This window comes from Sceloporus occidentalis, unplaced genomic scaffold, assembly GCF_023333645.1.
Source record: "Sceloporus occidentalis isolate IW3139 unplaced genomic scaffold, rSceOcc1.0.p SCAF_1, whole genome shotgun sequence".
In the NCBI taxonomy this organism is placed as follows: domain Eukaryota; kingdom Metazoa; phylum Chordata; class Lepidosauria; order Squamata; family Phrynosomatidae; genus Sceloporus; species Sceloporus occidentalis.
In genome coordinates this window covers 296476215-296501725 of record NW_028316981.1, presented here as the reverse complement: position 1 = coordinate 296501725, position 25511 = coordinate 296476215, and the positions used below count along the sequence as shown (strand labels likewise).

Sequence of the window (25511 nt, the reverse complement as noted above, 5' to 3'; positions counted from 1 at the left end):
TTAAATCAAGTAATGATGGAATTATAGGCCACACAGATCTCTTTAAGCCAGCTATTTGGTGCAACTATTTAAAGGAAAAGAGGAGAAAATGAACTATTTCTCTTGAGTCATTAACATCAAACGACATGGACAAAGGCTGCATTCTGTTTGTGGAACTAGTTGTTGATAACTTAACCACATGTTTAAAGTTGGAGACAGAACTAACTATGTCCCACAGTGGTATAATTTGTGGGGCCATCTCACAAGACTTCTTTGTATGAGCAGCCCACAAGAGCAACATATTAAAAGATTTATTGATTCACCACATATACAGTTCTGAAACATTTTATAGTTGAGCTAGCATACCCACAACTGTGGGAACATTCTCAAGCAGATGCTAAAGACAAACTGGGCACTTCTTTTTGGAGGGTGTCTTAATGTATTTAGACATATATTTAGGCTGCGGCTCTGTATACATTTATCTTGGAGTAATTCCCATTGAATTTACTAGGACTGAGCAGATATGTAGAGCTTTGTACTGTTAATATGAATAAAAAAAATTTAATTGATGATTTAGTGAGAGTATTTTCATTGCACATTTATGTATATGCATATTTTATCAGAAAACAATGTAGTACAAATCAGAACAATTTTATTTAAGCACATTCAAGATTTAACTCAACACTTATGTACATTTTTCACATAAAAACACATGGAAAGAGGAGGAGGAGGAGGAGGAGGAGGGGGGATCAAGGCCTCCAATTCTTGTCCCTCCTCCCTTGAGCAACTCTTGGATCCTCCTGGGGGTCCCATTTGAGGACCACTAGTGCAATGAGTTCACATTCCCTGGTTACTTTCAGAAGTTACTTCGTACAGGTATTTTAAAGCATTTTTAGGAATATGTGAACAGGAATTCTCCAAGTTAAAATTAAAATTCTTCCATTTTTCCCCCCAGCACTGCTCACAAAAGTAATGAAAAAAGTAACCAACAGCACAACTAGTAATGTAATGAATAATCTTTTTCAACACTGTATTCGGCAAGTTAACAGGAACATAGTTAAAAATAACATTGCAATTTCTAGTCCAATCTGGCCTAAAGTGTGGAGGCAACTAAACAAAGTTTCTCAACATCCATTGAATATCTACCTCTTTCCCCTCCATCCTTGGATATACAGGAAGGGAACATCCGGTCACTGCTACTTATGTGCAGGACAGTTCACTGCTACAGGAAAGAAGGAAATCAGCCACTTATGGATTTTGCCTTCACAGACAGAACTATAGGCACATCAACTGTTCAACCTGTTCTCATATAAATAGATGGGGACAGTGGAAGCAGAGAGCCCATGTGGTGTAGTGATTTGGGCTGTGACTCTGAAGACCAGGGTTCAAATCCTCACTCAAGACATGGAAACCTACTGGGTGATCTTGGGCAACTCACACTCTCTCAGCCTCAGAAGAAAGAAAGTCACCCCCCCCCCCTGAAAAAATCTTGCCAGGAGTCACCTTAGTGTCACCATAAGTCTGAAATGATTTGAAGACACACAACAACAACAGATAGAAGAATAAATATGGTAAATAAACAAACTAAGGAGATGTGCTCTGAGACACCATATGGCAATTCACAGCCCAGTGTGGCTGAGGAACATGGAACTGTAAAAGGCTAATGCCAAAAAAATGAAAATAAAAATAATGTGTTTCTGATCCCACTTGTCAACAGACAAACCTGAACCTTGCCAATTTCTCTGTCATCACTAGTTTTAATGTTCTCCATAGTGACTCATATTCAACTACAACCCATCCTCTCTACCTGAGGTAAAAGAAAATCTTTGTTTAAGAGTAGCCATTGGGAAGGTACTAAATACCCTAAAGGCTCCAGTTCCTGTCTGATTTTAGAAGCTAAACAGGCTCAGCTCTGGTTAGTATTTGGATGGGAAACCAAAAAAAAAAAATACCAGGTGATGTAGGCTATATTTCATTGGAAGGAACTGGCAAAACCACTTCTGAGTACTCCTTGCCTAAGAAAATCCTATGAAATTCATTGGGTTGCCATAAGTCCATGGAGGCCTTGAAGGCACACACATACATACATAGTGTTTGTTGTTGTTGTTGTTGTTGTGTGCCTCTAAGTCATTTTTTACTTACAGCAAACCTATCATAGGGTTTTCTTGACAAATTTCTTCAGCGCAGGTTTGTCATTTCCATCCTCTGAGGCTGAGAGAATGTGACTTGCCTAAGATCACCCAGTAAGCTTTTACACCCAAGCAGGGATTTGAACCCTGATCTCTTTGGTTGCTGTCCAACACTCAACCCACTACACCATACTGTTTAGGGCATATAAATACTTGAGCATTTCACTTCAAATTCAGCAGAGGGCAGTAGGAGCCAGCTCTGTACACCAGCTATATGCCCATTTCTTCTTTCCATGTTCACACTGGCAACTTTAAAAGTTTACCATTTCTTTATGCAGCCTTTCCACTTACTAAGGGCAATTCAGTAATCTTAAATTATGTTTTACCATTAATAAGGGCAAACAGCAGTCTTCCACCAGGATTTTTAACAGAGGAGTTCCCTGGAAATGACATTTCCACATCTCTTCTGTCTTACTGAAAAAAGCTAAAGTTAAAACTTGATACTTACCCATCTTGTCGCAAAAAAGTCCAAAACTGGAAATGGTTTAAACTAGAGTCTTGGGACTTTAAAACATAATGCATGCACCAAGACTGATCTAGAGAAGGGGGGTAAGGGGTATGTGAAAAATAAAATACCAGACTCACTGTGGTCAGTTATCAGAGAATTACTGTTTACTGAAGCTGCAAGGCCAGAGAGAGCTGCCAAATTGCAAATATTCCATGCCAGAATTAGAAGAGCGAATGGGGAATTGTTGCAACAGTTTAAACTCTGAATTGGGAGGAAATGTTTCTGAGATTGGCTGGATTTCTGGCTGGCAAAAACAACAACAACCAGGAACTTGGGCTTTACTGGCATAATATAAATAGTAATAACTTGCTGTATATACTCAACCATAAGTCGTCCTCATGTATAAGTTGGAGGCAGGTTTGGGGGCCAAAATTATGGATTTTGATATGATCCGAGGATAAGTTGAGGGTAAAATTTAGGGGAATGTAATAAAGGATCTAAAGGATGAAGCAAAGGAAAATGATGCCAAAGAACTTGGACAATTCCAGCAGGCATAACTGTTTGTGCTCATACTAAAGGCTGGATGGATGAGAGAATAGATCAGGGTCAGTGATTCCACGGCAGATGACACTCTTGCCTTTCGCCAGGGGATGGTTCCTTTTTAAAATAAGAGTTAAAGTACAGTACTTACATTGACCCATGGATAAGTCAGCCCAGGTTTTTGGGGTCAATTTTTAGACTGAAGTTTCTAGACTTATACATGAGTATATAAGGTACTCTCTTTGGAAAAAAATAATAATGAAAGGTGAGCCAGAAATGAAGCAATAATCTCTAAAATATTTACCGGTGTCACCTGAAGTTCCTACACCAATCAATTTTGAAACTTTGCCCATTCACATTGCACAATTTTATTTATTTATTTATTTATTTATTTACAATTATAGCATTATAATTCCACTTTCACTGCCATAAGAACATGCTATGGAATCCTGCTGGAATTTGCATTTTAAGGACCAGTATTTTGAATTCTCAGCCAGAGAGCTTGAGTGCCTTGTAAAAATACAAATCCCAGGATTCCATAGCATGTTGCCACTATACGTAATAGTATAGTATAGAAAAGCATCTCTGGTGGGTAGCATATGGACAGCATTTTAATACCCTATGTTTATTGTGGTCACATATTACATATTTAGGAAAAAACAAAAAAGTGATCTGTCACAGGTGAAAATAAGGTCATGTTTCACCCCATTAGTGTGAGCAGCCTTCTTAATAATTGGAGAATTCATACAATCCAGGTTGAAATGAATTGCAGAGAGCACTAAAATAACATGCCCTTTTATGATTTAGGGTATCATGACAAGGCAGAAAGTGATCATTTTCACATATAGTTGTTGTTGTTATTCATTGTAAGAGAGAAAAAGAGAGGTGCTTGTGAGACTTGCTGACACAACCTTTCAAATAATTTAGCTGGTTTTGGGTACTCTGCATCTTGACACAAGAAGAGAGTGCCATTTTCAGCTCACAAAAATAGTGAGGCAAGCATGGCATAGTTAATACATATCTATGCACTGCAATGCCAACTGATGCTCCCTTCCAAATATTCTCTATCTGATTTACCTCTGGTTTTGTAGCCTGGGTAGGGGAATGATCTTAGCGCAACTGTTCTTGGGTTAAGAATTTTGCAAGAAGAATCTGCATTTTTTCCCCTCCATTACAAGTATCATCCACCCCTAGTTGCCAAAGCTCCATATTAGCATTACTAGAAAATCACAGCTTTCAGGACTTTGCTTGAAATCACAGGATGAGTATAATGTCCCCCAAATACACCTGTGAGTTCTGATTTAAATGTCTTTACTGTACTCTCCTGCTTTCCTTTCACCCATTTAAATGTTTATTTCTCATGCCCTGCCAGGGCTAACAAATGGAAGGTAAGATGTGTGTTGAGTAATTGACTAACATCCTACTTGTTGTTGCTGTAGCTGTAGCAGCTACTTGGTATGTAGATAGGAGGGTCAGAATGGTGGTTTGGAGGATTGTTGGTGGGACCAGGAAGGGTGAGAAATAATAATAATAATAATAATAATAATAATAATAATAATAAATTTTATTTATATACCGCTTTTCCACAGATCAAAGCGGTGTACAGACAATTAAAACCATACAATTACAGAACTCTAAGCACAATCATTCGCCTTCAAGGGGAAGCAGGGAATTGATGGCAACAGGGTAGATAACTTCATTCTTCAGGGGGGAAGGCTTGACAAAAAAGAAGAGTTTTAAGCCTCTTTTTGAATGTTTCATTTCAGTTGGCTTCAAACTAAACCAAGCTATTTCTCAATTCAAAATGCAGGTGGAGGAGTAGTTCAGTTTATTCTGAGTCAATATCATTCAAGCCAAAGAATCCTCACTGATCATGACAGGAAACATGTCCCTAGAAATTTGGCAATGTTCCTTTTAGGGGAACTAGAACTCCCAGAATTCTTCAGCCAGTATAAGACCTGGGCATGTTGACTGATGCGTTCTGAGAAGTGTCATCCAAAAAGTAACCAAGCGCTACATGATGTTCCTACAACCTAAAATTAATTCTGGAGGGAGATTTTATACCAAAAAGAGAATGCTTGTTGGAAATATGATAAAGAAAATTTATACTCAGGGGTTATTCAGCCAGTGAAAATAGTCCTGGTAAAACGTGGGCTGAATATTTGTTCTACTCATGTATTTTGAATGCACTCGTGTAAGTTTAGGGGGGCTGCCAAAAATCCTACTTAACCTGTGATAATCGATCTCGGGTTTCCCCCCAAAATTTTCCTAAAAGATTTGCACTGTCGATTGTGTGATTAACCAATACGAATAGACACAGGCTAAACCAGGATAAAACACTGCATGTCTTGAATGTGTTTTGAATATATCCACATCATTGATGCCATCTTCGCAGTACTGACATGTGCGAGGAACAGAACACAGAGAAATGCTCAGAGATACAGTTTAAATAAAAAAGTGCACTGTAGTGTAAACAACAAAACCAGAATTCATTAGTGAGATTATTCACATAGTTGCGCTAAAAAACAACATCATCTGAATAATCTCTTGGAGAGGCATGCAGTTCAAAGTACAGACTGGCCTCCAACCAGTGGGAATATGCAGGAAACAACTGAGGACCCTTTAATAGTGCTAGCATCTTTGGGCTTGTTTTGAGGAAAGGGGAAGGAGGAGAAGCATGGCCCTGTTTGGCCTATTCTTTTCCATTAGCGAGAGGAGAAGGTGACATGCACAAATGGGCAAGTTAGTTTATATGGAGTCTCTTCCCAAGAGCACTTAAGCTTATTCCTCCTACAGCTTCTGAAGATGCACAGAGAATCACAGACAGTGAATGAGGCAGAGGAAAAGGGTGGAACAGGATACATCAACCTCCCTCTTTCCTCAGGCTCTGTCAGGCCAGTTTCGCACTAGTAACCAGTTAACACCGGATTGCTCCAGTCTTGGGCAGCTCAGCTACTTTTGGGTGCAAGAGGTTGCTGGAAAAGTCACTGCAGAAGCCTGCCAAATGGTCTGCCTCTGGCTGATGGGACGGGAATAATCCACCTCTATCTGCCAAGAGACGACCAGGCAATGAATCTCTTCTCCAGACTCAAAATAATGACAGCAGGCTAGGGCTCGACCCTGCCTTTCCTTTCCTTTCCTTTCCTTTCCTTTCCTTTCCTTTCCTTTCCTTTCCTTTCCTTTCCTTTCCTTTCCTTTCCAGTAATCAGAAGACACAAAATTAACTACTTTGTATGTTGGATAGTTTAGGAGAGTCTATCTTAATTTCTACCCTTAAGACCCTCCTTTCTTTTTCTACTCCCCCTTTCATTTGCCTTTCCCAAACAAGCAACTGTTGCTGTTTTTACATAACTGGTAAAATGATGTTTCTGTTTGACAAGGTGTTTGGAGGGTGTAGCTGTGCAGGGTTGTTTAAAAACTGTAGTTTTAGGGTGGTCTTTTGAATGCCTTGTTTATGACCTTGTATGCACAAGTGAAAAATTCCATCCTGACCCTGACATCAGTGCTGCCTGACTGTACAATACACAGCAACTTCTGGTGAAATACCACAAGTCTTCCTTGTTAACCCAACTTTGCCCTGGAGTCGGCAAAGTTCCAGAAACCTCGGGGTTAGGGCAAGATTTTCTGGCATGCAAACAGCTGGATCAGACCAACCTGCATCAGGACAGGCCACTGTATGCACACCAGGCACCACACCATCTGCCTTCTCTGCATTGAACAGTATGGAGGAAATGGATGGCCTGTCTCTGGAGCGACAGCAGCTGCAGTCATACCTGTAGAAGCACCATGGATCAGCTGCCTGGTGCATCACACGTCTCCAGAGGGTGGGCTTCCCCTTACAACTGGTAAGGAGAGAGGGCAGAGGATGACCTGATTACATGGTGGGGGCGAGCATGCCCCCACCAAGTAATTGGGGGCTCCATCTGACCTATCTTGTCATTAGTCGCATATGTGAGCCCACTCTCTGAAGAAGAGACAATGTGCAAAGTGGCCTGTCCAGAGAGCTCCTACAGGTATAACAGTAGTGGCCACAGCTCCAAGGATAGTGGGTGGGTCAGCTGTGCTGATGTGGTGTCAGCCTGGCTGGCCTGTGAGCAACACTGTGCCATTACACCGGGTGTGGTCTGGTGCATGTGGCTGCCATTGTGGCTTATCCAGGGCATTACGCTGTCATACGGTAAGCCACAGAGCAACCCTCTACTCTCCGGTTGTTTATTTTCTCATGAGATAAGGTTCTCTGTCTTTCTAACAGGCTTTTGTTTAAAAATGTAGAGCTTATGTTTTTAAGCCTTAATGCTAGTGAGAAAGGTAATCAGACTGATTAAATATAATTGGTATGCTTCAAAATTGGCCCAAGTGCCATAAAAGTCTCATTTTAATCTTAAATACCCTTACTTTAAAGTATATTACATTCTTATCAATATACCTCACTTCTGAGTACATTTATTTTGTTTTAAATTTTTCAGTTCTCTCATTGGGCAGTTATAATTGTCCAATAAGTAGATACAAAACTGTAATGTCACACAAATTGTTAAAGATCTGGGGTTGGGTTTAGCATTTGTGTGTGCTTTGTATCCCAGCACTTCTACATTGGCCATGCATAGCTTTATAGTTCTAGACAGCTAAAAGGAACATGAGTGTGACTTTAGGGAACACTGGAGATGCAGTGGTTAAATGACAGTACTGCAGCCATTCACAGCCACAAGGTTGTGAGTTTGATCCCAGGGACTCCAAGATCCGCTCAGCCTTGCATCCTTCCATAGGTCACTAAAATGAGTATCCAGCTTGTTGGGGGCTCTGCTTAGCGAGTGGTTAAGTGCACTGATGTGGTATAAAAATGTACCTGCTATTTCTATTGCTATGTGTGCAGGCTTTGAGAGAAGTGTTTTACTTTGTTTTTCCCTTATACAGAAATATAGTGGTCCCTCCACATTCACTGGGATTAGAGATGAAGGACCCCCTGTGCATGTGGGAAAACTGCAAATAAAAAAAACACTATTCTTTTTAGCTAAGAGAACACCTCTCTAGGAATCTCCAGGTCCTCCAGTGCAACTCTGAGGTCAAGATCTGCCAGAAATTTCTCATAGAATCATTCTGGAGGACCTACAAATGCCTAAAGAAGTGTTTATTCTAGGACCTTCTGGGTTTTCGAGCACAACTCTATGGTCAACTCTGGTAGAGTTACACTGGAGGACCTGGAGATTCCTAGACAGAATATATTAATCAAAACTGCAAATAATCAGATACACAAAAATGGAAGCCACAAATGTGGAGGGCCAACTATATATGTCACTCTGCAAACACAAAAGTATAGGCTAGCATATCATCAGATCTTTAGCATTTTTTCCACTTATGAATGCATTTCTCTTTTAAAAATCAAAGGGAGTAAGAAGCAGCAGGAAACATTTCAGCATTTGTGTTATGAAAATGAACTATTCACTGAGGTTACTGATGAAGGCCTTACTTCATGGATTTAAACTCCATAGGTGAGAAGTGCTGAAGGAGACAAGGGCTGCATCTGTAATGCAAAAATAAAGCAGTTTAACACCACTTTAACTGCCATGGCTTAATGCTATGTAAATTCTGGGATTTGTAGTTTTGTGAGATATTTAGTCTTCTCTATCAGAGAGCTCTGGTGCGACAACAAACTACAATCCCAGGATTCCATAGGACAGAGCCATGACAGTTAAAGTGATGTTAAACTACATTAATTCAGCAGTGCAGATGCAGTCAAGGCCTGCTAATTTCTGGCAGCTGCCTTTGGTATAAGAAAACCCTTTCTAGCAAAATACAGTTAGCATCATTTTTGCTCTAATTACAATGTAAATAAAATGTCTTGTTTTCTCTCATACTGACAATTGCTGTATAGCCATTAGCTACTTTTGATGTGTTTTGGAATTAGAGTTTTGGCCTTTACTGTAATTTTTACTGTTATTTAATGGATATAAAATGTATGATTTTGTGTAAACTGCCTTTGACATCAAATGACAGAAAGGCAGTGTATACATGTTTTAAATGAACAAAGGTCCATTTATTAATATGCAGCCCAAGCCTGAAATATTTTCATATCATATTTGGTGTTCTTTTGACTGCACTTCCATGCAATTTGCAGATAAGCCCTTTAAAGAGATCTCTCTGATTTAGCATATAACTGCTATGAGATGCCATCACTGCTGGTAGTGTGTGAAACAGGATTATGTTTAGCTTGTTCTACTGACACCTTTCTTGTTGCCAAAGAATTACTACAGCCTTCAAGGTAAACTCAGGACTTGTCCAAACCTGTACGAGCTTAATGGATTTTACTTTAGAAATCATATTCACGGTATCACACAGTAAAGCCAGTATTACTTCTCATCCAATGATGACTACACTGTTGATTGCAACACATACTGTAAGTTAAGAAACATTTAAAACTGCTAGATCAAAATTTCAAGGCTGATCATCCAATTTGGCAGGAATAGTCCTGACTAATTCTCCATCCTTCCACTTTTTTGGCTGCTTTTAAAGTGTCCCAATTTTCTCTCCTCCTCCCACTTTCCCCCTTTGTCCTCAGTTTTCTTCAGTTGCTGCAACTTGACTTCAAAGTGCAAAAGTAGCTTGCATTCAGTTAACATAGCAGGAGGGAGAGGAGGAGGGATATTGTTGTTCCCTGTAAACTCAAGCAAAAGCAAAGAGCTGTCTGTTTTTTCCTTATTTATAACTTTTGCCATTTTATCACACTTTGATGTTGCTTAGTCACACATGTGCCAGTGTTCATCTATGAAATGTTAGAATGTACGTATTACAATGCTTGAAACAATATTCTGAAAAGCATACACTTAAGCTTTAACTTCTGAGGGTAGACATATTGATCCTCAAGTCCACAAATCAGGAGTGAGCAAACTGCAGTGTTTCCAATGTTGTCATCATTCCCCAAAAGGGCTATTCTAGCTAGACCTGATAGGAATTGCAAACCATTAATATCTAGAAGACCAATCCTTTACCACCATCACACCTAAATCCTTATTAACACAGCAGTGGTTGTAATCGGTGATGTAATTTATAGTGTATTTATAGTTTTTGTGGGTTTTTCGAGTTGTGAGGCCATGTTATAGAAAAGTTTATTGCTGACATTTCACCAGCAACTGTGACTGGCATCTTCAGAGAATGCTGGCATGGAAGAGAGTGGGGTATATATACTGTAGGCTGAGAGGAAGTCATTTGCATGTTAATCTGTATATTGTTCTGTTGTTGAATAGCAAGGCCTCAAGGTGTCTATTATTATTATTATTATTATTATTACATTTTATTTATAAAGCACTGTAAATTTAATTAATAATCTGTTGTCTGCTGGGAAACACCCCCGGAAAGCTCAAAAAACCTACCAAAAATATGGATGCTGGCTGTGAAAGCCTTCTACTTCACATATCATGTATTTACCCTTTTCTGACTTTTACCACTGCCTTCCCATTGTGATGCTTAATTAAGAGTCTTTCACGTAGTCCTATGTGCTACATGGAGATATCAAGATTTCTACTTGAGCCTGCATACTAAGCATGTAACTATCACTGAACTTAAGCCCCTTTCCTTTAGGTCTTAAGCCTTAAGGTCATGCTTATCAAATTTGCAGATGACACTAAATTAGCAGGAGCAGCTAATATCTCAGAGGACAGGATCAAAATTCAAAATGACCTTAATAAATTAGAAAGCTGGGGCAAAACTAACGACATGAATTTCAGCAGTAAGAAATATTAGGTTTAAAAAATGTAGAATGTAGGAGATATTTGTTTATGGAAAAATTATAAATAAAATGAAATAAAAAAATGAAATGCATAGATATAGGATGGGGTACACACCTGGCTTAACAAGACTACATGTGAAAGGGATCTAGGAGTCCTAGTAGACCACAAATTGAACAGGAGTCAACAGTGTAAGGTGGTAGCTAAAAAGGCTAATGTGATTTTAGGCTGCATCAATAGAGGTATAGTGTCTAGATCAAGGGAAGTAATAGTGCCACTCTACTCTGCTTTGGGCAGGCCTAATCTGAAATACCATGCCCAGTTCTGGGCACCACAATTCAAAAAGGATGTTTACAAGTTGGAGCATGTCCAGAATCAAAATGGGTCTGGAAACCATGCCTTATGAAGAAGGCTTAGGGAGCTGGATATGTTTAGCCTGGAGAAGAGATGGTTATGATAGCCCTGTTTAAGTATTTGAAGGGGTGTCACACTGAGGATAGAGCAAGCTTGTTTTCTGCTGCTCCAGAGACTAGAACACGGAACAATGTATGCAAGCTACAGGAAAAGAGATTCCACCTCAACATTAGGAGGAACTTCCTGACAGTAAGAGGTATTCAACAGTGGAGCATACTTCCTCAGAGTGTGGTAGAGTCTCCTTCTTTGGAGGTTTTTAAACAGAGGCTGGGTGGCCATCTCTCAGGAGTGCTTTGATTCCTGAATGGCAGGGGGTTGGACTGGATACCCATTGTGGTCTCTTCCAACTCTATGGTTCTGTGAATTAGCTAATAGCTATATGATTTGCTAAAATCAACCTGCTCTGTAGGTTGCTCTTCCTTTAAGTCAAGGTGAAAAGTATTTTTGAAGTGGCTTCAGAATGCAATCATTTTAAAACAAGGCACCCTGTCAGCAAAAACTGGGTTACTGTACCACAGTGATCTCTTGAAACAAGAAACATGGGCTATATCTGACACCTAGGAGGACACTAGGAATTATATTTGACTTTGCAGTTTATTAGTAGGCTGAGAGAATGCAACTATTTGGCATGATGAATCCACAACACACACACACAACCTGTGGTTACTGATTTCAGTGAGTATCACTGCTTCTCCATCAATGCTGGGAACATCTCTATGAACATATTTACATAGACCTCTACATTTTATAACATGAGAGAATCTGGATCCTGGCCAGAACAGATACACTGAACCTTCAAATAGTAGGTTTAGATTCTCATTAATTTCCTTGTTTTGCAACAAGATTTAATATCACTCCTGCAGCAAAGTTTCATGTTACAAATATGAAACGTTTGCTATAAGTAGATAATTACTTGTTTCCCTTAGCTGAGTTTGATATAACTGAGATATGGGACTCCGGTCCAACCCTTCCATAATCTGAAATATGTTTTTTGTTTCCTGTTCTACTGTACCTGAAAATCAGGGCTTTAGTCCTATTGTTGAACTCAACCAGAGTAAAGTGACTGAATCAGTTGGATTTATCTATGTGTTGCTTCACCATTCAAAATTGCTTATATCCGTCTGTTCTAGCTGGAACTAACCAACAGGATTCCAACCATTATACACACACACACACAAAATCCAAATTATCCCCCCTTCTTTTTTTGGCTGGTCAGATATTCAGAATTATTATTTGTGATTTGTCTGAAAATGCCCATTTCCCCAATATATATGGTGGCTGTGTGTGGTACTTCACACATGGCAGCCCTCTTTTTGAAGTGCTATCAGGGAACAGTACCTTCATTTGAAAGTGTCCTTTGTTTAATAAATAATAATAAATAATAAATAAAAATTTTATTTATATGCCGCCCTTCCTACGATCAGGGCGGCTTACAACAAAATAAAATGTACAAAAATACATAGTTACATGGTTAAAAACAAACAACAAACAAAAACCCCATAGCCCAACCTCTTGGCCACGGAAGAGGAGGGAGGCCCACAGGATATTTATTCGGGGAATGCCTGTTGGAATAGGAAGGTTTTAAGATCCTTCCTAAATTGGGCCAGGGTAGTAGACGAGCGGAGCTCTGTGGGCAGCGCATTCCAAAGGGCTGGGGCAGCTATGGAGAACGTCCTCCGAGTAGTGGAGGCCAACCTAGCCCCAGGCACCTTCAGCAGCTGCTGCCCAGACGTTCTGAGGGTGCGAGGCGGAATGTACGGGGAGAGGCGGTCCTTTAGGTATCCTGGGCCCAAGCCATGATACCTAAAGGACCGCCTCTCCTGGCTGTGCAGGCTAAACCTAGTTTTAGGATAACCCTATACTCAAAACTTGAGCTGCGGACTCAGCAGACACAGGTCACAAGATCTCAGTCTTCCTCACAAATGCACAATATTGAGAGCACTCAGAGATGTCAAAGAAAATCCAATGGTTTCATAAACAAACTGGTCAAAAATGTATTTCTCTTTAAAATTATTTAGAAACGTGGAAGTATATACACAAATATGTATATGGCCCTGTACATACGGGCCCTTTACCACGTCCTTTGCAGACGTCACCAGGACATCACAGCTGTGTGGCGCCGTATACACGACACACATAGCTGTGATGTCACTGCCATGCACCTTTCAGATGGATGTGTGCAGTAGTGATGTGCTCACGCTGCCGCAGGCAGTTTGTAGTGGCACTAAAAGGAGCTGCTTTTTAGCTGTCCTTTTGTTTCCACGTAGCCACGCCACGGAATTTGGTTGCTGCGGCGCAGTTACGCGGAAAAGAGAGGCGGCCACCGGTTGCCTCTTTCTGGCGGTCTGTACACCACCTATGCAAATATTGTGCAAATCGGTATCTTCTGTGATTATAGACATGATCATATAATAATAATCTGACACAGTTACAGAAATTGAGCAAAACTAACAGAGGGGTTTGGGGAAATGTCCATAAGGCTTTTAAATGGAGAGGGGCCCTCAAGAAGTAAAACAGTGTTTGATTGACATTTAACCTAGGTCTTTTAAAAATTTTCAGTGTTTTGCACTTTCTAATTAGATAAATACTGTTAATAGGCAGAAATAGAGCTAGCAGCTTTTCCAAACCCAGTACTCCCAGATGTGTTAGACTTCAAATTGCTTCATCTTTAGACAGCATTCTGGTTGAGCATGATAGAAGTTACATTCCAACATATCTGGGGTGCTCCAGGCTGAGATACCCTGCTGTACAATAATATAGAATTAGAATAACTGCAGGTTTCAAATTGTCCCTGTTTTTTTAAAAATTAATTAATGTCTCAAAATGATATTCCTAATGATAATTTCAAATGGTTCAAAGACAGCTTCAGTCTTTCCCCTTTTCCTCTACCACTCCTCACTTTCTGGAAAAGAAAACTGAAACTGATCACCTGCCAGCAAAATGACCAGAATCAGCATAAATTAAGTAAAGAAACACATGCATAATTTGTTGTGCAAGAACCAAAGAAATGCAGCTAACAGAGGAATGGATATGTATGTGAGAAGCCCAGCTTCAAAACCTGACCCATCTGTGAAATTTTCTTGGTGGGTTTGAACAAACTGCAATTCTGGACTGTGTTCTTTGTGAAGATCTCATTGTAACATGTGCCACTAGCTGAGATGTCAAAGGTTTGTGGCAATTACCTGGGAAAGGTATAAGAGGTTAGAAGATGGACAAAAAACAACAACAACATTTTAAATAAACCAGGCATATATAAATTGATAGAGTGGCATTTTAATGATGCCTTTGTATTATTGCTCTTTTAGAGTTTTAAAAGTGCTTTGATCTCTTTATATAGGATTTGGGGGAGAAGATTGCCTCAGCTTCAGGGGAAGGCAATGGCAACCCCCCCCCCCCAACAAATCTTGCCAAGAAAACTCCATAATTATTTAATTAGGTTTGCCTTAGGGTCACCATATATTGGAAATGACTTGAAGGCGAACAACAACAACAACAACTGGTAATCATTAGGAAACCACCATAAGCCAAAGAGAACTGTAGATCCAGTTTCAATCAAAGATTGGAATAAGGTGCAAGTTTTATTCTTGCAAAATGTACTTATGAGGATTACTATCAGTCAAGATAATTATCCTATAAGGGACTGCAAAGATGGATCTGCCAACAAAATTCCTGGTCAAAGGTAAGGCAAAATCCCACCTGGATACTGACACGCAAACCCAAGGGTCTCAGACAGGAATTTCTACCAGAAACTGGAAAAAAGAATTGGATTTTATTCCTGCAAATTCTACTTACGACGATTACTGTCACTCCAACATGATTGTCCTCTGTGGGACTGTAAGGTTTGGTCTGCTGGCAAAATTCCTCACTGGAGGTAAGGCAAAATGCCACCTAGATACCTTTTGCCTTTGCAGGATTTAGACAAGAGCAGAGCTAAGCATACTTCTATGTCTCAACAGCTCCAACCAACCCAGTCAGGGACTGGAGACTATATGATCAGTGCAGACCAACAACTTCTGTAGAGTTCCTCACTCCTGTCTCCAGGAATCATCACCAATAGAGTAATAATGAATACCCCAAACTTCAGCCTCTTACCACCTGCAATTTTCCTTTTATATAGAGAAAGTGGGGCTATCATGGTGTAGTGGTTTAAGTGTTGTACTATGAGTCTTAATACCAGGGTTTTAATCCCCATTCAGCCATCAAAACCCACACTCTCTCAGCCTTAGAGGAAGGCAAACCCTCTCAAACAAATCTTCCCAAGAAAACCTCATGATAAGTCTGCTCTAAGGTTGCCATAAGTTGGAAATGACTTGATGGCATGCAACAGCAACAACTAGAAACAGAGAAACTATATGGAATCAAAAACATACCGCCTCCTCAAACCCCTTCCTGTTTGAAATGCTTTTTTTTGTCTCAGCCAATGTTACATGTCAAGAGTTTCCAAATTCTGACAAAAAACCGATCCAGAAAGCATATATAAATGCACAGTTTCTGAAAAGCAAAGAGCAAAAAAGGGTAAGGGATCAACCTCCAAATATCCTGAAATATCTATATTTTGGTCATTGGAATGTTGTTGTTTTCTTGTTACAGCTAAAAAAAATTAAAAGGGTATTTTTTAAACAATAACTGAGCCAAGATACCTCTCACAGACTGACTTGTTTGGGGGCAATTTAATTCCCTGTACTGGAATTTGGCTTGGAGAGTTAAATGAGCTCTCCTCCTGGCCCAATTAATTGCATTACAATTTTAAAGTTTCAGAATCTGAAGCTTACATCAGCAATTAAAGTCCTTACCTTCATAATATTCATTGTGTTCATTGCTGTCTAAGTTGTGGACCATGTACATGTTTGTTTTGCTATTGGTTCCTTGGTTCATTGTCCACATGTCATTGGAATCTCTTCTTTGGATGAAATGAAGTTTGCCCTTCATTTGATTGCAGAGATAAATGTGGGAGCTGCTACCTGCCGATGAACTTCCTATCCTTGAACATAAAGTACTTTATCTACTGGTAGTAGTTTACTGGTTTCTCATAGCCAAGGTGCAATAGCATTCTCCAGAAGCAGAGGATCATGTTTCCTACTTATTTGAAAAGTGCTGCAGTAACACTTACAGGTTCTCAAAGAGGTGTCAAATCTTTCTTTATTCCTCCTTGCAATGTCTTTTCAGAAGTCCGACACAACTGCTTGTGGTTGAAGCTATGATACAACATCTGAGTTCAAAAGCAAAATATTTTCAAAGACCAGTGAGGGATCTAGGATGTCTTGCCGCTTGTGGCAGAGCAAGCATTTCTTACAGCTAAGTCTGAGCTTTCTGTTTCTGACAGCTCTGGCTGGGATACTTAAGAGAGGCAGGGCTTTGGGAGGGGATATGTAAAGTCACAAAGATTAACATGAACAGGGGTGGGCCAGTGGGAGACACTGGGTTTTCTTTGCATAGTACTAGGAGCCAAGGAAGAGATCACCTTCCTTTCCAATTTTCTCAGTTTGCAGATTGGGTGGAAGAAAAGCCTTTGTGAGGCTTTCCCCAGTACCTGTCTTGGAATGTGAGCTGAAAAGGGTGGATTTGACCAAAGTTGATTTTAAGGCTCATCTGACAGCAATATTCGTATTCTCTAAATGTCACAGAAACACCCCCTTGTAATTGCTCCTATCTTTACAACAAGGGTTCTGATTACCACTGACACTTAAGTTTATCGCATGGGGGTTAAACCGCTCCCCAGCGCGTTCTAACGGGGGCGAGCGGGGGCGCGCACGGAACGCGATGGGCACCGGATGGGGCCCAAAATGCGACTTTATCGCACAGGGGCCGCCGCCGCCATGCGTTCCCATCTGTTTCAAAGCGTCCCCAGAAATGGCGCCCTCTGGTACCGAATTGGGACGCGATGGGAACGCGCGGCGGCGGCGGTGTCCCCCCGTGCGATAAAGTCGCGTTTTGGGCCCCATCCGGTGCCCATCGCGTTCCGTGCGCGCCCCCGCTCGCCCCCGTTAGAACGCGCTGGGGAGCGGTTTAACCCCCATGCGATAAACTTAATAGTTGGATGCTTCTGACGGGAGTTGTGGGCCACATAGCAATAGCATTTACATTTCTATACTGCTTAATAGTGAACTCAGTAGACTCTGAAAGGTTTACAGTTTATAAGCCAATTGCCCACAACAAGCAGGGTACTCATTTTACCAACTTATGAAAGGATGGAAGGCTGAGGCAACCTGGAGCCCTGGGAATGAACTCACAAAACTTTATCACACTGGGGTAAAACCATCCCCCAGTGCATTCTAACAGGGGCGAGCAGGGGCACACACGGAACGTGATGAGCACTGGATGGGGCCCAGAATGCGACTTTGCCACACGGGGAATGCCGCCGCTGCCGCCGCGCATTCCCATCGCATTCCAATCCGGTTCCAGAGGGCACCATTTCTGGGAACGCTTTGAAACAGTTCCCAGAAATGGCGCCCTCTGGAACCGGATTGGAATGCGATGGGGATGAGCGGCGGCAGCGGCGGCGTTCCCCGTGCGGTAAAGTCACGTTCTGGGCCCCATCCAGTGCTCATCACGTTCCGTGCGCACCCCCGCTCGCCCCCGTTAGAACACACTGGGGAACGGTTTTACCCCAGTGCGATAAAATTCATAATGTTGTGGCTGCAGTACTGGTATTTAACCACTGCATCACCAGGGCTCTTGGTGAGCCAAAATATCTGGAGGGCAATAAATTCCCAACTTCTGGATTTATGTATCTTTGGCGCTGGCTAGACAGGCCCTATGGGGCGCCGTCGTGACATGTGAGGGGTGTCGCTTTCAGACGCCCCTTGCACGTGACGAGGGCGTCAAAATGGCGGCATCCTGTACATGGGTGCCTTGCAGCATCACAACCGCACTACAGAAAGAACCCGCTTTCTGCAGGTTCTTTTTGCTGAGTGAGGGAACCGTGTGGTTTGTCTGCTGCAGCTCCCTTGTGCAGCAAAGCAGGGCGGTGGGAGATCGCCCTTTTTGGGCAGTCTTTATCCCGCCAATGAGACCCTAGCGTGGAGCCAGCATGTTATAGTGGCTTAAGCATTGGATTAGGACTCTGGAGAGCAGGGTTTGAATCCCTTGGGCAAGTCACACTCTCTCAGCCTCAGAGGATGGCCATGGCAAAAAAAAAAAAAAAAAACCTCCGAAGAAACATGCCAAGAAAGCCTCACTATAGATTCACCTTAGGGTCACAATAAGTCAGAAAAGACTTGAAAGCAAACAACAACAACAACATGATGAACCTCAAAACAAATGGAGCAAGGGGGAAGCTGAGCCCGCACAAAGGTTGGGGCAAAATTGGAACACTAAAACAGCTGTGTAGTTGAGCTCCCCACAGGAATCATCAGTCAGAACAGTATTAAATGATCAAGCACATTTTGAAAAATTAAGACAACTTCCCAGGAATAACAAAGGTTACATGCATTCTGTCCTGTGCACACCTATTTGTGGATCAGCTATGCTGAACACATAGAGAAGATGTCTAAGTGCATATGGAGTTTGTAAGAGTCTTCATATTTAAGGATAATAGAATGATAATGGATGGGAGGGGTAATTACTTTACCATTACTTTGCCCCGAGACAGCTGTTGCAATGGATTGGCTGCAGATTCCAAATCACAGCTGGAGGTACACTGTCTTTCTCTCTCTTTAGTTGTTTCATTGATCTACTATGGGTGTGTTTTCCTCCTGGAGTTTGCAAACAAGCCAGGGAACCTTGAAGCAGCCATTGTTACTTTGTGGGATAGACAAATAAATTCCCCCCACCCCGGTAATTTTTGTTTGTACATATATCTGGAACTACATTCTCATTAGGATATGGAGATATTGTCAGCTCAGACCTGAGTCATCGAATTCATAGGGTTAAAAGGGATTCCATGGGTCATTTAGTCCACCCCTTGCCAGTTCAGGAATCCACAGCTAAAGTATTCCCAAGGTGTCTACTTAGCAATCACCCATGAAGGTCAGGCCATCCTCCAAGGCAGTCTGCCAAATGAATTTTTTGGGCACAATATAGGCAGAAGACTACACTGTACATTAATTAACATGTCATACAGAAATCCTTAGTCTCTCTAAAATTAAAAATTCACTTTCAGTTCTCTAGGTATAAATGAAAGCCTAATCAATCAATAGTGTAATAAATCAATAGTGTTTTTAACTGGGATGAATTTCAAACATCACCAGGGAGACTGAACCAACCTAAATGTAGGGATAGCTGGTTTCCTTCCATATTGTTTTTTTTTTTTTGGGGGGGGGGGGGGCGGGGAGCGCTGGTTATACATTTTCTTTCTTCTTCTTTTTTTTTTAGTTTGGACATGTGGGACTTCCTCCAGAAAGCAGGCAGTCCAACATTTGCTATTCATTTCCTAGACCAAGAAGGGCGCCTCATTCTTCCCAAAGTGTTTCTTCTTCATAAACTATATTTTACTGTAATATTGATTCTCTTATTTGGTTTTAAGCACTCTTTTAGAGACTCACAGAAATTTTCTTGATGTAAGAAAATAAGGAAAGTCATACTGGACTTAATCTGGTCCAACACTCTCTTCACAGACTAGCCAGACAGTTATTTATGGCCAGTCCACTCTCCAAACATGAGTGCAACTGCACTCTCCATCCTCCTTTCTCCAGTAATGGATACACAGAGGCATACTGGCTGTGATGCTATGATATGTAACTATCCTGATTAGTAGTCATTGATCGGTCCATCCGCCATGAATTATGCACTCCCATTTTAAAGCCATCTAAGTTGTCATACATCAACTACATCTTGTGGCAGTAAATTCCACACTTTTAACTATGCTCTGCATATTTACTTTTCTCTTCCTTGAATCTTCTACAATTTTAAGTGGATGACCTTGTGTTCTAGGATTATGAGACATGCATAATTTTGTGTCTCTCCTTTTTTGTAAGCTAAATAGCTTCAAACATTACACTTTGTTCTCAGAGGAGAATTACTCCAGCCCCATGCATCTGAGAAAGTAGACTCATGTCTACGAAAGCTCACGATACCAACTTCTCTATTTCAGTTAATCTCAAAGGTACTACAACTTTGCTTTGCATCCAGTCCTTTGGTCATTGTTGGTTGTCCTATCCTGCACCTTTCCCTGCAATACCCATTATTAGTACAGACTACTCCAGGTGTGATCGCACCATATACTGTATTTGTAAGAACAGTAGCATGATGTTAGCACATTTATCTCTGATATTGAGTGCCAATGTGGTGTATTGGTTTTAGTAGTGGACTATGATTCTGGGGACCAGGGTTCAATTCCCATCTTGGCCATGAAACCAATGGGTAACTTTGGGCAAGTCATATGCTCTCAGCCTCAGGGGAAGGTAATGGCAAACCTTCTCTGAACAAATTTTGCCAGGAAAACCCTATGATAGGTATGCCTTAGGGCAGGGGTAGGCAACCTATTTGAGCCGGGGGCCGGGTTGCTGTCCCTCAGACAACTGGGGGCCGAAGCCAAAAAATAAATAATTAAATATTTTTTTAAAAATTAAATAAATAAATAAACCGGGACAAATCTAGGACAAAATTTTCAAATGGAGGACACTTTTTTAAAAAAAAAATGGAGGGCACGCTAAAAATTTGCTGCTTTTTTAAAAAATGTTAATATAAATGCATGTTTCGGAGGCTTCTATAGACAATTGCCCCCCTTGCCCGTCCCTTGCCCGCCTCCTCCTGATAGGCCAAAGGCCCCACGCCCTCACGCGAGAGGCCAAAGGCTCCGGCGGCAATCGGAGGCAGGACTGGGCTGGGGCCAGTCCCAAGGCCTTGCCGGGCCGCATCCGGCCTGCAGGCCGCAGGTTGCCTACCCCGCCTTAGGGTCTCCATAAATTGGAAATAATTTGAAGGCACATAACAATACCAGTTTAAATTATGCACATTGGAATTTACTTTTTTTTTAACCAAAGCCATACACTGGGTTCACATAGTCAAAGAGATATCAGCTAGGAACCTCTATATTCCTTGCTTATTTGCTTCCTGCTGATATTCTACAGGGAATATATATATATGGGGGAAATTTGCCACAACATGCATTACTTCTTGTGCACGTGTGGTATAACAGTTTGAATGTTGGAATAGGACTCTGGGAGACCAGGGTAAACATTTCCACTCAGCCATAGATTCCCAATGAGTGATCTTAAGCAATTCATATTGTTTTAGCTGAAAGAGAAGGCAAATCTCCTCTGAGTAAATCTTTTTAAGAAACTCCATGAGAGGGTCCCCATAAGTTAAAGTCAATTTGAAGGCACATAACAATACATAACAGCCCTGGTTGAATGTTGGTACTGCCGCCACAAAGTTGTGAATTCAATCCCAGGGGCTCCAAGGCTGACTCAGCCTTCCATCCTTTCATAGGTTGGTAAAATGAGTACTGAGGCCCGTTACAAACAGGCCTAAAAGTGCGCGCTCCGTGCGTGCTAGGATTAGAACCCTAGCACGTGCGGAGCGCGCACAAAATGGTGGCAGCCGTTCCACACAGCCGCCACCATTACGACGTCACGACCGCGCCGCCTCTTTACGGGGCGACGCGGATGTGAAGTCATCACGCCGCACCAGGGTGCATAGTGCGCCCCTTCCCCGGCCGCAAAAGGAGCTCCGAAATGGAGCTCCTTTTACTGTTTGTGTTGCTAGGCGCATCCTTCAGACAGCTGCACCCAGCGATGCAGAGAAGAAAGGGGCCAAGTGGCCCCTTTCTCCTCCTCCCCGCCGCCACGGGGTGTCCTTGGGGCTTAAAGCCCCAAGGACACCCCTTTCCAGGCTGCGGGGAAGGGGCCTTTTGCCGCTTTCCCGCAGCCTGGAAAGCAGCAGATCGGGGCCTCAGTGGCTGCCGCTCTAGCCACTGAGGCCCCGATCCAGTTGGGAATTTATTGGAGGCAATTGGCTTACAGACTGTAAACTGCTTAGAGAGTGCTGAATTCACTGGTAAGTGGTGTAGAAATGTAACTGCTATTGCTAACATAACATTCACTTTATACTAGATTTCACTGAATGTTCATGTATCATTTTAAAATCTCTTCTCCAAGTGTATGGAGATCATTTTGCAACTCTGTACAATATTTTTTGTTCTCATCACCCTAAACAATTACCATTGACAAATGAGACTATCCACACTATGCACTCCTATCCCACAAGTTTGTGTCTGTATCTCAAGCTTAGTAGATACACCTGTTTTGTATTTTCCTTTGAGAATACTATGTGTGCAGTCCTGTAAAGTCATATGTTTCCACTGTTCTGCTTTTAAAATAGTGCAGAGGAGGGGCAGAGAGTGCGACTTCCCCAAGGCGACCCAGTGGTTTCTCTGGCCAAGTGAGGATAAACCATGGTCTCCAGAGCTGCCATCCAGCACTCAAATCTACACCACACTGGCTCTGTAGGACTGACTTATATGGGTGTGTTGTGTGCCTTCAAGATTTTTACACTTTATTAATGGAAGTATGAAATTCTAAGAGAGGACAGTCAAGCATGTGATTTCAACATCCTATTCATTGCTTCTAAATCTGTCCTAGTGATATTTGCTAGTGTATGAATGAGGAGTACTCTTGTTACAGATGTTTTCAAGTTCATCTCAAATGTGTTTGCAAAATAACAGGCTCTAAGGAGGTTGAGACCAGGCCTTCACAGTAGTAGTCACATAGCAGCAGCAAGAGAAGGCGGAGGAGAAGAACCACGGCTACTACCACCCAGTCTAGCCTTTGACTGGCTTTGTTTGAACCTAGAGCAGATGTAGGCAACTGTGGGAGGCTAGGGAACTGCATTAGCCTTCTAGGAAATCTTGGAAGGTCGCACCACCATCATACAAATCATTTTTTGCCCCCAAATGTCCCCCAATCACTCAGTATGGGGGGCATTCTCACCATGTTTTTAGGCCCCTGTTGCCCACTTTTTACCCTTGAAAGGCTCTTTTTACAATGGCAAGTGGCAGGAAGTCACATCCTGTTTACTTACTGTATAATCTCATACGTAAGTCTAGAAATTTAGGTCAAAAATAGACTCAAAAAGACTGAGTCGACTTATCCATGGATCAGTGTAAGTACTGTACTTTAACTCTTTTTTTTTTTTTAAAAAAGGAACTATCCCCTGGTGAAAGGCAAGAGCGTAATCTGTCCTGAAAGCACTGCCCCCACTCTACTCTTTCATCCATCCAGCCTTTACTATGAACACAAACAGTTATGCCTGCTGGAATTTTTTAAGTTCTTTGGCTATGTTTTCCCTTGATTCATCCTTTACATCATTTGTTAGATGCCCCTAAATTTTAACCTCAACTTATCCATGGGTCAAATCCATAATTTGGGTCTCAAAACCTGCCCATGTCAATATACATGAGGTCAACCTATAGTCGGGTATATACGGTACTCTTTTAAGAAAAGTGATCTTCTGGGCCAAAATGTGGTGGAAATGCCCCTCCATGCCCTCTGTTGGAGCATCTGGGAGAAAAAATATTTTTGGGAAAAAAGCAAATATTTTTGACCCCTGGTGGAACACAGGGCCCCCAAAGTTGCCTTGGGGTCACACGCAGTCTGTGGGTCACAATTTTCCAGCCCTGACACAAACTTTCATCCTTCTTTTTCCTGTTATTGGCAGAATCTTGTTGGACAGTTGTGAATCTGTAACCTATATATTATAAGCCAGTGTGGTGTTGTAGTTTTGACTATGTAGTTGGACTATGACTCTGGAGATCAGGGTTCGAATCCCGGCTTGGCTATGAAAACCAACTGGATGATCTTGGGCAGGTCACATTCTCAGCCACAGAGGAAAGGACCATTTTACTATCCCATTGTATATAATGGGAAGTCAGGATCCACCGATTTTGGTATGCACAGGGCGTCCTAGAACCAAACCCCAGCAAATACCATGGACCCTACTGCATTTTTAAAAAATCAATTAAACGAATTAATAAATGGTTGTGATAGTTGACATGTATGCTGTGGAACTGGAGGCCATCCAATTACACAATCAACCCAAGGTGTTTCCTAGATTGGAACCAGGAAAGCAGCATGCAGTCTGACAGGTGACTCCCAGGAGTCTGCCCCCTCGCTGATGCTGCAGAGCATGCCAGAGCAAAACTTGTTAGGAAGAGATTACCCTGTGGGTCACCCTTTCATTCCCGCATAAGTACTTGTCAATAAAATCAGACATCCAGCTGCAATCCTGGTGGCACACTGCCAGCTCTTACTCAAGACTGGCCCTATCAATTTAGGCAGAGTGAGTTGACTGACTGAGGCAGCTGATCTGGGGGGTAGAGGCCACAGCAACAACTGCCCCGCTTTTCCTCCCAAGTCTCAGTTGGGCAGCCTTTCTGATATATATATATATATATATATATATATATATATATATATATCTCACTAATTACAATACATATTCCACATATAGATTCTTCTTAAACAAATTAAAAATCAAACCCATATTTAATGCAGTTCACATGTTCAATACCTATACATAGACAAGCATTAACTAAAAAATGCTGAGATGACAGCTAAAAAAAGGATTCTATTTTTTTGTAAATCTTTCTTTTAAAAAACCTAAAAAGAGAAGTTGTAAATCATTTATCCTATTTTTTTACTTCTCAATCTTTCTAGAAATGCTTCTAGTACCTATCCTTTTCTCCCATGAACAACATAAATCAATTCTTTATTCAATGAATCCAGATATAGTCAGATCATTGGATCTTTGTTTCAAAAGCTGGGCAGCTGTTCCTGAGCCCCCTAAACTAGGCTGATATCTCAGGTCTGTGAGGGGAATGCCATTGCTTCCCTTTGTGTTGATGTAAGCTACAACTGCCAATCCAATCACCTTCAGTATAGGGAATGAGAAGATGACACCATATTGTCCTTTGCCTTAGTCAACAATATTTTACACCAGCCCTGTTCTCAGAGGTCAGCAAAAAGATGATTATTCCATCCAAGGGTCTCCTCTTCCTAGCTACAGATGCGTCCCAGCAGAATATCTTCTCATTCTGTATGAGAAGAATGTGAAGAAGGTAACATTAATAGCTGGGACGGGGCAGGTATTCTGGGGGAGAAGGCCAGCTCAGCAGGTTCAGAAAAATCATAATTCATAGTTATACATAGCTATATTTATATTAAATTCTGGAGATCTGCCTAGCAATTTCTGGAATTGATTGTAGAGATTGTAGAGATGATATTTTATTCCTGTTTAACACTTGTTGTCACTGGACTCTCCAGATCTCAAGCCAGAGTAAATGTT

At 41.5% G+C, this 25511-nt stretch overlaps 1 protein-coding gene across 4 annotated transcripts in view; it reads right to left on the bottom strand.

The window, feature by feature from the left end:
• RANBP3L (RAN binding protein 3 like) overlaps positions 1–16588 on the bottom strand; it is a 49488-nt gene extending 32900 nt beyond the window's left edge. The window contains exons 1-2 of one of the 4 annotated variants that reach the window (XM_089513296.1): positions 16082–16104; positions 1126–1201 (exon numbers count right to left, since the gene is read on the bottom strand). In XM_089513296.1, coding sequence (XP_089369422.1) covers positions 1126–1165 — 40 coding nt within the window. In that variant the 5' untranslated portion in view covers positions 1166–1201; positions 16082–16104. Of the gene's footprint in view, positions 1–1125; positions 1202–16081 lie in introns of all 4 variants that reach the window. The other 3 variants (XM_089513289.1, XM_089513310.1, XM_089513303.1) reach the window with 3 other exon arrangements.
• Between the last annotated feature and the right edge of the window lie 8923 nt (positions 16589–25511).